The sequence below is a fragment of the Epinephelus moara genome, chromosome 23 (genome assembly GCF_006386435.1).
Source record: "Epinephelus moara isolate mb chromosome 23, YSFRI_EMoa_1.0, whole genome shotgun sequence".
NCBI classification, from domain to species: Eukaryota; Metazoa; Chordata; class Actinopteri; order Perciformes; family Serranidae; genus Epinephelus; species Epinephelus moara.
In genome coordinates this window covers 33297499-33310015 of record NC_065528.1, presented here as the reverse complement: position 1 = coordinate 33310015, position 12517 = coordinate 33297499, and the positions used below count along the sequence as shown (strand labels likewise).

Below are 12517 nucleotides of genomic sequence, written 5' to 3'. Positions count from 1 at the left end.
GTTTAAGTCGCACTAACATGTTTACGTGTATTTAAAAAGTCCGGTTTAAGTCGCACTTACATGTTTACGTGTATTTTAAAAGTCCAGTTTAAGTCGCACTAACATGTTTACGTCTGTTTTAAAAGTCCGGTTTAAGTCGGACGAACATGTTTACGTCTGTTTTAAAAGTCCGGTTTAAATCGGACGAACATGTTTACGTCTGTTTTAAAAGTCCGGTTTAAGTCGCACTAACATGTTTACGTGTATTTAAAAAGTCCAGAATAAGTCGCACTAACATGTTTACGTCTGTTTTAAAAGTCCGGTTTAAGTCGCACTAACATGTTTACGTGTATTTTAAAAGTCCAGAATAAGTCGCACTAACATGTTTACGTCTGGTTTAAAAGTCCTGTGTCAGTCACACTAACGTGTTTACGTGTATTTTAAAAGACTGACACAATGAATTTATTTTCTCTGTCGTCATGGAAACGTACCGGCAGACTGCAGCAATTGGTGGCAACGCCTCTCAGACAGCTTGTCAATCAAGCAGCCCCGCCCTTAAAAGGGTACTTCGCCCATTTTCAACCAGCTGTGTGTCAAAACACTGTGAGCAGTATGTGTGAATGAACTGTGGTTAACTTCCCTCCATCTAACCAGTGCTTAGACATCCCTCCTCGCTGTCCGGTGAAACACTGCTGGATGACATCATTCAGGACATCCACAGCGTCTGCGTCTGTCTGCTGAGCAGGTCGAGTGCAGAAACTGAACCAGACAGAAACTCTGCTGTAAAACATCAACAAAAATCAATCATCCATTGCTCCCAAAATATCGATCAGTGTAGCTTTAATATTTCTCCTAATGTGTAATATAGGCATGACGGTCTCATGAGGCAGCGAGCACGAAGAACAATAACAATAACTCACCTGTTGCTGAGAACAACTGAGACCTGAGAAACCTCGTCCTGTTGGTTCTGTGTGACTCATGATCATCATGTTCACTGCAGCTCAACATCAGCAAACCTTCCTTTGACTCTTTATAGCAAAAACACTGCAGCCAAATATTATAATATGTCCTGGAGCACCCTGAGCTGCTGGCCTGCCATGGCTCAGAGTGTCCTCCATGTTTGGACAGAGTGTCCTCCATGTTTGGACAGAGTGTCCTCCATGTTTGGACAGAGTGACCTCCATGTTTGTTTGTACCTGCTTCAGTCTCTCTGTTGGTGTTGACCCCTTTTATCCCCTACATCCTCACCTACTAGACCCCCTCTAATCTCTTAGAACCTTACGTCTTCCTCCCCACCTGTACCTCCTCATCCTCACCTCCTTCTCCCTCGTTCCGTCAATAAACTCTCCTCCATCAGTCGCTATATATTATTATATATTTTACACCAAACATGATGAATCAGCCTCTTCATCGACTTCCTGTGTGAAACTATAGCTACAACACACACACACACACACACACACACACACACACTGCAGTCGTTTCAATGTGAAAGCAGGGAATTGCAATTTGAGACGTTGCTTAAAGAGATCAGTGTGTCCTGTGTGTGTGTGTGTGTGTGTGTGTGTGTGTGTATGATAGATATAGAACTGAATCACACTTGTGACACACATAGGCATAAATGTGCACACACACACACAAAGAAAAGCACCTGACTCAACAGTTTCGCCTTCAGTCACATCTCTGAATCTGAATGAGGTGTGTGTTTCTGCGTGTGTGTGAATGTGTGTGTGTGTGTGTGTGTGTGTGTGTGTGTGTGTGTGTGTGTGTGTGTGTGTGTGTGTGTGTATGTGCGTGTGTGTCCGGCGTGTCATTAACGTGCCTGTGTACTCCTCCTCTTCTTCTGTGGTGTCTCCGCACAAACATAATGGCAAACATTACAGCAGGAAATGATGTCATTTTCATTTTTCCCTTCTCGGCGTTTGGGAGACGAAGCGAAGCCTCGCCGCATGAATTCATGCATGAGCGTGTGTGTGTGTGTGTGTGTGTGTGTGTGTGTGTGTGTGTGTGTGTGTGTGTGTAACAGACTCGTCCTGTCGTCTAATAGATTCTCTCTTTATCTCGCCCCTCTCAGGCTCTCTCCATTATTCTCTCGCTCTCTGTCTTTCTTTCTGCCTCGCTCAGCCTCTGTTTATTATTCTGTTTCTTCCTCCATCTCTCCTCCTTCTCCTCCCTACCTTGTCCCTCCCTCCATCTCTCCTCCTTCTCCTCCCTACCTTGTCCCTCCCTTCATCTATCCTCCTCCTCCTTCCTTCATCATCTCTCCACACCTCCTTTCAGTTTTTTTCTTCTCACTGACTCTGTTGTTCACCTCTTCCTCCTCCCTCCACTCCTTCTCCATCTCATCTTTCTCCCCTCCTTTCTCCTCTTCCCCCCTTTCACTTCTCCTTACCTCTACTTATCTTTCACATCTTTCTTCCTCCTCTTTCTCCTTCTCCTCTTTTCCTTCCTCCTCCTACATCCAATCCTCAAGCTCCTCTTCCTCTCTCCCTTTCTCCATTTCCCATTTTCCTTCCTCTATTTTTTCTTCTCACTACACTCCTCCATTCCATCTTTTTCTCCTCCTTCCCAATTCTCCTCTTTTCCTTCCTCCTCCTACACCCTCTCTCATTTTTCTGCCCTCCTTCCTCCTCTTTTCCTCCCTCTTACCTTCACTCCTTCTCTGTCTCATTTCTCCCCCCTCCTCCTTGTCTTGGTTATCTTCTTCCTGCTACCTCCACTCCTCCATCTCATCTTTCTCCCCTCCATCCTCCTCCTCCTTTTCCTCACATATCCTCCCTCCTTTTATCGCCTTCTCTCCCCCTCTTCCTCCTTTTTTCCCTGCACGTTCTCCTCCCAATCTTTTTTTCTCCTTTTTTGTTCTTTTAAACATTTCTTCATCGCACCACCTCAAGTCAACCACTTCCTCCTCCTCCATTCCTCCGCACTCCTCCTCATAGCTCCTCTTCCTCTCTTGCTCTTTCATCTTGCACGTCTTCAATTTTCTATCTTACTCTTTTTGTCCCTCCTTTTTTCCACCTCTTTTCCTCCAGTCCTCACTCACCTTCCTCTGTTCTTCCTCCTGCCTCTCCTCCAGCTCCTCCTCTCTCCTTTACCTCGTCTCTCTACACCTCCTTTCAGTTTCTCTCCTTCTCCCCTCTCAGTGCTCCTCCTTTCCTTTTCTTCTCCTCTTTTCCACAAATACCCCTGAATTCTTTCACTTCTTTGCTTCCTCCCCTCTCACCTCCTTCTCCTCACATCCTCCTCTTCCTCTCTTTCACATTTTCTTCTTGTCCCTCTCCTTCTTCTCCTTTGATCCTCCCTCATCTTCCTCCTCCACCTCTTCCTCGTGGTCCTCCCATTGCTCCCTCATCATCTTTCTTCTTCTCTGCCTCTATTCTTCCTCTTTATCTTCCTCCTTCAGTGAACCTCCTCTGTTTTGAATATTTAGTGCTTCGTGGCGGCTCCTGATACTTTTCTCCTCTTCCTCCTGCTCCTTCACTTTTGTTCCCTCTTTTTATTTTCATCTTTCCTTTTTTCCTCTCCTCCTCTCTCCACCTGCACTCCCCTCTCCTCCTTTATACTCCTTTCATCTCTCCCTCCACAAACAGCCAGTGAAAAATGCAGGAGTGCGATAACGTAAAGTTTTGCGAGGGATTATTTGCTGGAGTTTTAATTTGCTTCCTGTTTCTGTCAGCTGACTGACAGACGGACGTGACAAAGCTGCGATAGTGAAACATTCAGCCCGGCTTAAAGAAATCAGGAGAAAACAGAACATGTCCTCGTGTTTATTTTGGATTATCTCTCTCTGCGAAGCTCCTTTTTCACACCCAACAAGAAAATCTGAACAAGTTAGAAAGTCTTCTTGTAAAAAACTTGAGCGTGAGGCAGCCGACCTGTCGGCGCCGACTTCACAGGATTATCCTTTAACCCTCTGAACTCTGATTTCACCTCAAATTTCTTCTTTGATAGCTGTGAAAGGTTCAAAGACTCAAACAGAATCCTGCTTTATTCAACATTTATGGATTTATTCCAGGACTCCAGTTGTGGGTGTCGGAGCTTTGACCCGAGCCACACAGCACAAGATGTAAAGCCAGATGTGAGAATATGATGAATTGAATTATGGGTCACTTCACGGGTCGTTTAATACAACAGCAATTCTGCTTAACTCGACATTTCATTTAATGACATCGTTTGGATCCAGGGCCAAATGTGAAGCAAATTAGGCTTCGTCAACGTAATGATGTACAATGTGAGACAGTGCAGACTCAGGCTGCTGCCTTCAACGTCTCTGGCTGTGGCAGAGCCTCGTGGGAAATGTTGTGCATCAATGAGCAGGACTGATTTATGGCAAAACACTATTTACACCTTATTTTGAGACAGTTTGAGAGATCTGAATGGATCTGTGGAGAACGATCTCGAGTGGAGCCAAGAACAAAACCAATCAGAAATACTCCTGATGATACGTTTGTGCTTGATGGCTGACACACTGTAACTGGACCTGTTAATGAGAGGTGTAAATCACCAGTTTCATCCAGATGTGATACCGTATTGATTCTTTGGAAAATGATGCGATATTTGCCGATGTCACAAAGTCCCCCACAATGCAGTTTTCATTCAATGTGATTCAGGGTCCTGCGATTGATATGAGACGATATCATCTGATCATTTAACACAGTCTGTCACAGAAGGAGCTGCTGCAGCTTTGTTTGTTACTTTGGGCCATAAAAGATCAAAACAGCACATAAATAATAAGTTCAGTGGAGTTGACTTTAAACTGACTCCACTAACACACAGGAAACAGCACATGGATCAGTTAACCTTCAGGGCTTTCTGTCAGAAATCTGTTCATTCTAACCCAAACCATCATCTGTTTCCTAAAACTTCAGGACTATCTGTCTCAAGAAGACAAACTTGTGTCTTAAAGTCCTGAAGACAAACTTGTGTCTCAAACTCCTGAAGACAAACTTCTGTCTTAAAGTCCTGGAGACAAACTTGTGTCTTAAAGTCCTGAAGACAAACTTCTGTCTCAAAGTCCTGAAGACAAACTTGTGTCTTAAAGTCCTGAAGACAAACTTGTGTCTCAAAGTCCTGAAGACAAACTTGTGTCTTAAAGTCCTGAAGACAAACTTCTGTCTCAAAGTCCTGAAGACAAACTTGTGTCTTAAAGTCCTGAAGACAAACTTGTGTCTCAAACTCCTGAAGACGAACTTCTATCTTAAAGTCCTGAAGACGAACTTCTATCTTAAAGTCATGAAGACAAACTTCTGTCTCAAAGTCCTGAAGACAAACTTTTGTCTCAAAGTCCTGAAGACAAACTTGTGTCTTAAAGTCCTGAAGACAAGACAGGATCTAAAAGGAGCTGAGCACATCCAAGCAGAGAGAGAACACGGGCAGCAGCAGCAGCGTGATGCTAAAAAAGCAACAATACGTCATCCTGTTTTTTCCAGTTCACACTTTCCATCTGCCTCAGAAACACAACAACAGTCCAGCTCTGATATCACATTAACAAACAGATCCAAGAGCTGGGAGGAAGAGGAGGGGAAAGAGTAAAGAACAGGGAAATTAAAAGAAGGTGTAGAGAGGCGACGACAGAGGGAGGGCGAGAGTCTCTGTGGCAGCAGAGGGAACCTCATTAGCCTGAGAGTAATTTGGACCTGGCCGGTCTCAGTTTCTTGGAGGTGAATGGATCCACAAGGACCTCTGATGTAAAGTGAAACTGTAACTTTTAAAAAATAACACAACCCTCCTCTCACGAATGAAAAGTGAATTCATAAGCAATAAAAGTGAAGCACCCTCGCTCATTTCAGTGCACTCCACGGGGGGGTTAACGTGAGCGATGGGGTTTCTGTGCTGCAGCCTCTCCTGGTCCGCTCTGACCAGATGCTTCTGATGAATAATGGCTGTAAACTTTACAGAAAGGCTGTTGTGTAATCACATTACTGAGTCAGCTCACTGCCATTATAGGTTTTATGAGGCACACCAAAGACATTAGGGTCAGCAATTAATTTACCAATGATGTACCATTAAAGTCACACAGGCTGGTTTGTGTTCACCAGATCAGCCAAAACCTTTTTATTTGTTTAATGTTTCTCTCAAAGGTTCCACATTTGGGAAATCTGCTTCTTGGCTTTTCTTGCCGAGAGTTAGATAAAAGGATCGATACCATTTAGATGTTTGTACACCAAGTATGAAGCTACAGGGAGCAGCAGGTTATAGCGACCATACACTGGAAGGTTTTATCAAAACTGGGGATCTTGCAGCATCACCGTTTACAGAGTACAGCTAGATTCCCTTTGAGATTATTTCCCATCCTGCTCCTGGTGGAAAATATGACGCCAAACTCCCTTTAAGACATAAACCATATTAACAATTCTTTACATGTCTGCAAAAACACATAACTCTAGAAACACAAGATAAAAGCCGACATATGTCGACAGTATTCTCATCAGATTGGCATCAATATAATCTGTAAAGAAAAACTGTAGAGTCTGTCAGCTCAGCTCACTGCCAGCCTCCGCTGATTCAACCTGGTTTCACTCAGAAGTCGTCGAAAACTGGCGCTTGGTGTGTTGGCTAAACGTAACCACGTGTGTGTGTGTAGGCTAAACGTAACCACGTGTGTGTGTCGGCTAAAAGTAACCACGTGTGTGTGTCGGCTAAACGTAACCACGTGTGTGTGTGTGTTGGTTAAACGTAACCACGTGTGTGTGTGTCAGCTAAACGTAGCCACGTGTGTCAGCTAAACGTAACCACGTGTGTGTGTGTCGGCTAAACGTAACCACGTGTGTGTGTCAGCTAAATGTAACCACGTGTGTGTGTGTCGGCTAAACGTAACCACGTGTGTGTGTCGGCTTAACGTAACCACGTGTGTGTGTCGGCTAAACGTAACCACGTGTGTGTTGACTAAACGTAACCACGTGTGTGTGTGTTGCTGAAGGAAAAAAACATCAGTTGGTGGTGTTGTACCGACGTAGTGCTTTTATTTTGAAAGAGACTGTATCAAACTGTACATTTCCTGTGAAAACAGAAGTGTATTTTGAAAACAGACAATGCATGTAACAGGCTGAAGTTGACACGGCGTCCCAGAACGTCAACAACCAACACACCCAGGGTACCTTGGACGCCATATGTGGACGTGGAAAGTCTGAATGGTTTATATATTCCAGCAGTTCTCCTGACGAACAGTCCAGTGCCAAAAATAGAAAGTCTATCTGTGGAAGCAGATGTTTAAATACAAATATATGAATATGCAGGAAATCCTAGAACATCAAGCGAGACAACAGTTTTTCCAGCATTTACAGAAGCTGTTGTAACGTCAGCATTGATTTATGATCAACACCTGATCCTAGATCAGGTAAAGGCTGGAGTTTGTTTTCTGCACGTAGAGTGAGTGACTTTGCAAAATGGTTTGCAGTGCTGAAAATAATCTCATCGTCATCCCTTGAACCATTTTAAGCCTCTCTGAAAGTCATTTCTCTGTTTTATCTGACAGTAACACGGCTCTGCTGTTTCTCTCACAGGTACCTGGCGGTGACTCAGTTCAGTCCGATCCACGCCAGGAAGGCCTTCCCCTGCTTCGACGAGCCCGTCTACAAGGCCACGTTCACCCTCACCCTCCGCCACGACCCTCAGTACACCTCGCTCTCCAACATGCCCGTGGAGAGCACCTTGCTGGCGGACGAGGACGGCTGGGTGACCAACCGCTTCGCCCGCACGCCACGCATGTCCACGTACTACCTGGCCTGGGCCGTCTGTAACTTCACCTACAAGGAGACGCAGACCGACAGCGGCGTGACGGTCAGTCTCAACACCCACAACAAAGTTTTATTACATGTCCATGGCGTCTAAGTCCCTCCGAACATTTCTGCCTTTTTCTAACACGACTCAGACGATCAGGATGTTTTAGTTTAAGTACAGAGGACAAAAGAAAGAAAATATAATTAACATGTCTAATGAAGTCAAACTGCTATAAGGTAAAAGTCATGGAGATAAAAATAAAACTCTGCAAGCAAAATCATCACAGAGGTATTTTTCTTATCTCGTGATCCCGACTTAATTATCTGCTTTTCTTAAGATAAGAAATTAAAGTGTAGTTTAAAACATTTACCCTGTGATTTTGACTTAATGATCTCATTATGTGCCAAATACAAATGTTGTTGATTCTGTGTCAGCCGCCTTTTTTATTTCTACCCTCTCTTCTTCTGCGTCACCCGTTTGTCTCGAGGCTGAGAGAGTAGAAAACACCGTGATGAAACCTGTGTGGATACAACAGGAAATAGAGAAGCTCGTTAGCTCAACACACTGACACATTTAAGGCCCTGATCACCTCTGAGCTGTGTTTCATATCATTAAGAACTTGTCTGCCGGCGTTAAAACACTAAATATCTCCAGATATTTGACATAATGACATAATAATGGATAGCTTGATGTGTCAGATAATCAGTTAAAAGACGTCAGGACCAGGAAATAACGGCTTCAAATGACACGTAACAAGTGTGCTAATCCTGGTTAGTATTTCTCAGCCGATGGAAACAGTTGTTTAATTAGGAAAACACTTTAGCATGACCATATTTGGAGAACATGTCAGTGTGTGTATCCTGGTTGAATATAGGTTTGACAAATCCTACTCAGTCTTGATATTTTTTGGACTGAGTATTTTCTCTGGTATTGATTTTACTTATTTTGTGCCTGTGGAGGCCCTGAGGGGGAAGAAAGAAAAATTCTGGGATTAATTTTCTAAATCTGATATAAACGGTCTTCTCTCCTGAGTTTATGACTCAAGAACAGCTGAAAGAAAAGGTTTTGCCAGGATCATCTTTTTAAGTTCCTTAAGTGTTTTATTTTTTCTCTTTTTCATCTGTGAAAGAGGTGAAAAGAAAAATCTTTTTCCGTTCAAAACATTTTTGCTTGTTGTCTAAAATCATTCACGTTTTCTTCCGGGTGAGTTTTAATTTCTCCTTTCACTCTAAATATAATGTCCATATATTGTTAGCAAGTTATGTAACATGACTGTTTGATCTGCAGATCTGCTGTTACAAGAAAACGTAAATGCTTTTAGTCCCTTTTAGAACAAAAGGTAGTCGTGCACTTCAGCCTCTTGTGGCCAAAATGAGTACTACAAAAACAGACACTGGCCAAAAAAAAAAAAAAATTTTCAGCCCCCAAAACTCTTTATTTATTTATTTTTTTTTGTTTACTTGTTTTCACAGATTGAAAAAGTATCTTGGAAAAATCATCCTGGCAAAATCTTTTATTGTTGTTTACCTGTTTTACAGATTTAAAAAGATAAAAAATAGAACGTAAGAAAATTGTTCCGTTTTGTCAAAACTTTTTCCCACCTTTTGTGTTTTTTATAGTTAGGAACTTAGAGTTATTTTAGCAAACAAAAAACCCCAAAAAAACAAAAAAACGAAATGCACGAACGTTGTTTTGGCAAAACTTTTTTGTACTTTTTTTTAATAATTGTAAAAAAAAAAAGTTGAATTTCCCCTCGGGGATTAATAAAGTATATAAAATTATTATTTTTTTTTTAAAAATTAAAAAAAAAAAAGAAAAACCCTGAAAAATTTTCTGTCAAAACTTTTTTCCCCCCACAATTTTTTAGTTTTTTAGTTTTCTTACAGACTATCATGGCAAAACTTTTATTTTTACCTGTTCTTAAAATATATGTAACATTACCCATGATAGCTAGCCAATAAAGTGTCCGCCTTAGCCAGCGATCTAACTGTACGTTCACACCAACAGCGACCAGAGCTTCCAAAACGGCGGAAGTCATTCATTTTCAATGAGAGCTCGGCGACTTGGGCGACCTGGTCATCAGTCACACGTCTTGGGCGACCAAAGCAACCGGAGCGGTCCGGAAGGGAGTTAAAACTCGTTTAACTTTATGGTAATGTGCTGTGACGCAGTTCGGCGACAACCAATCGGAATGCTGACGTGCTTCGATGAAGCACAAGCCATGTATCTTTGGTTCCTACACCACACTTGTTCCATCGATGGATATCAAGAAGTTGATAGCGCCCACTCAGTCCTTTATAATGTGTCGCTGTTCGGTTCCAGAGACCCGAGGTTACAGAGGTAGTTGGTTGGTCTGGTGAGTTTTGAAGTGTGTGATGTAGCATGCAAGTCTTCCTTGCTTGGTTTGAATGGGATGACATAGCAAGTCTTCCTTGCTTGGTTTGAATGGGATGACATACATTTCCTGTTTTCATTGACCAAACAACTTTCTGTTGGCCAAATATGAGCTTTATGACTGGATAACAGCAAGCAGCAACTACGCTGCTTTCAAGCCAGTAGTCGCTTTGCGGCTCCTTTAAATTGTTTTTGACAGTCGTGCTTTTTGGGCGTCCGTGAGAGACTTTGCCTCTTTGGAAGCTTCTGGTCTGAACGTACAGTAACATCAGCTTCCATCAGCCAGCTAAAGCAACAATATCGCAATATTTCACGTCAGCACTTCCTGTGACATGAGGACTTTGTTTTGGCAAAGGGAGGCCTGGGAGTATGGGACACTGAATTTGATTAATTTTCTGTTCATCAGACCACAAATGAACCATTTTTAATGAGCTAGCGCAGTTACATACGGACGTTACATACAGTTCATTTAAGTCAGGAACACAGGAGGGAAAACGATCTAGATCAGACTTAGAAAATGAATTTCCTGAATTTATTTTTCTAACTTGCTTCTCAGGGCTTCAGTATATAGCAGTGCTGCAGCCAGGGATTATTTAACACTGTAAAAACATTAAAAGTTATGAACTAAATCAGTAAGTAAAAAATTAAAGTCTCCAGACCGAGTACTGATAACTCTGAACCTTTTTCTGTGATTCATTGAAATGCAAAAAAGTTGTGTTGACTTGTGGTCTTCAGTTTTGGGAACGGAAACCAAGCTCTCTCTACTGTAGTTAAATGACATGATCTCTTTTAATTATCGTTAACTCAGTTTTAAGGTTAAATCATCTTAACTCAGAGGTCGTAATGATCGAGGTCATGGAAACACATCTTGATAAAACGACACGTTCAGATCTTCATCACATAAAAACAATGATCGATATCTCCATAAAACATCTTAATTAAATTATGATGTGATCAGGACGACTGGTTTAAAATACTACCAACAAGCACCATTCTCCATCTGTAGATAACGAGTGACTCAAACTGTCTGAAGTCTAAATCTTGATAAGAGTTTGAGTGTGTGCGATGGTATAATGAAGTCAGACAGCAGTTATTTGTTATCTCAGGATAACACAGTAATTAAGATGTGAACTCCAGATAACGGTTTGGTATCTTGAGATTAGAGATGATTAACTTCCTTCAGTAGAGAGGTCGACATGGTTTCATTACTGGCTTTTCTCCCGGCTGATGTGCAACACGAGGGTGGTCTGGATTGGAGCGTTTTATAGTCTGACTCTGTGGGACTTGTGTTCTTAATAAAACATGTTAGTACTTATGGTTTCTGTCACTGCTGTTACTACTCTTTGTTTTAGTTTCAGGGGTGGCAGTTTCAGTTACTTTGCTTTTAATAGCCGACCCAAATCAACCACCAACTAACTGGATTATTAAAGAAAAACAGACAAGAGGATCCTTCCTTTCAGTCCAGGGCAGCACAGACTTTTAAAGCTTCATCCAGTCAGAGGTGGGAAATTGTTGTAAATGTTCTACCTTTTGTTTTCTTTACTTTTGGCTTTGTTGAAAGACTGGCGGGCAGCATCATTACAGGCTGTTCTCACAAATGTTTCACATGTAAAGTACATATCGCACGTGTTTTGAAAGGCTGTGATCAAGTGACCAATGTGCTGATGGCAGTAAACAAGGAGGAACCAGTCCCGGACGCTTATAAGGAGAAAGGTTGGGGTGGTGAAAGGTTCGTCCTCATCATGTTTCGCCACCTCAAACCTGACCACAGTAACTTTACCTGCCTAAACCAAGTGGTGCAGTGGAGATTATACGCAGGTGTAGGGGCTATACCCAACTCTTTTTCTGGTTGTCAACAGTAGACGCACCTATCAGTCAAAAAGCCATTGGAATATATAAGAGAATACCCAGCTCCTCCTCAGTATCCTACCCTACACTCACCTCATCAACTACCACTACATCACTGCCTAAACCTAAACACGCCCAACCATGTTTCTTTACCTAAACCTAACCACAGTAATTTTAATTGCCTAAACTTTAACCCCGTAATGTTATTTATGTAACTTCATGTAAAGGGTGTTATGTTATTTGTAGTGTCCTAATTCGTAGTATATCATATTGATTGTCGCTACATTTTACAGAATTATCGTACAATACCAGTAATCATCGTAGCCTTCATCTGGCAACGGTGGTACAAATGAACCTATTAGGGTTGCAGTGATATTCCAGTTTCAAGGTATAGAGGGAATCGCCTTGTTGTTTACAGTTTAGCTATACATATATATATATATATATATATATCACATTTTTCACGTCACTATATCACCGTTTAGACTACTCTGATGTTTGTAAAGTCTATAAACACAATGATTGAACAAACATTACTATTTCTATGTGCACGTTTTGTAATTAATAACATGGTTAT

General features: G+C 42.0%; 1 protein-coding gene across 1 annotated transcript in view; it reads left to right on the top strand.

The window, feature by feature from the left end:
- LOC126384989 (thyrotropin-releasing hormone-degrading ectoenzyme-like) overlaps positions 1–12517 on the top strand; it is a 264660-nt gene that overhangs the window by 22549 nt on the left and 229594 nt on the right. The window contains exon 3 of the mRNA XM_050036465.1: positions 7482–7758. Coding sequence (XP_049892422.1) covers positions 7482–7758 — 277 coding nt within the window. The remainder of the gene's footprint in view (positions 1–7481; positions 7759–12517) is intronic.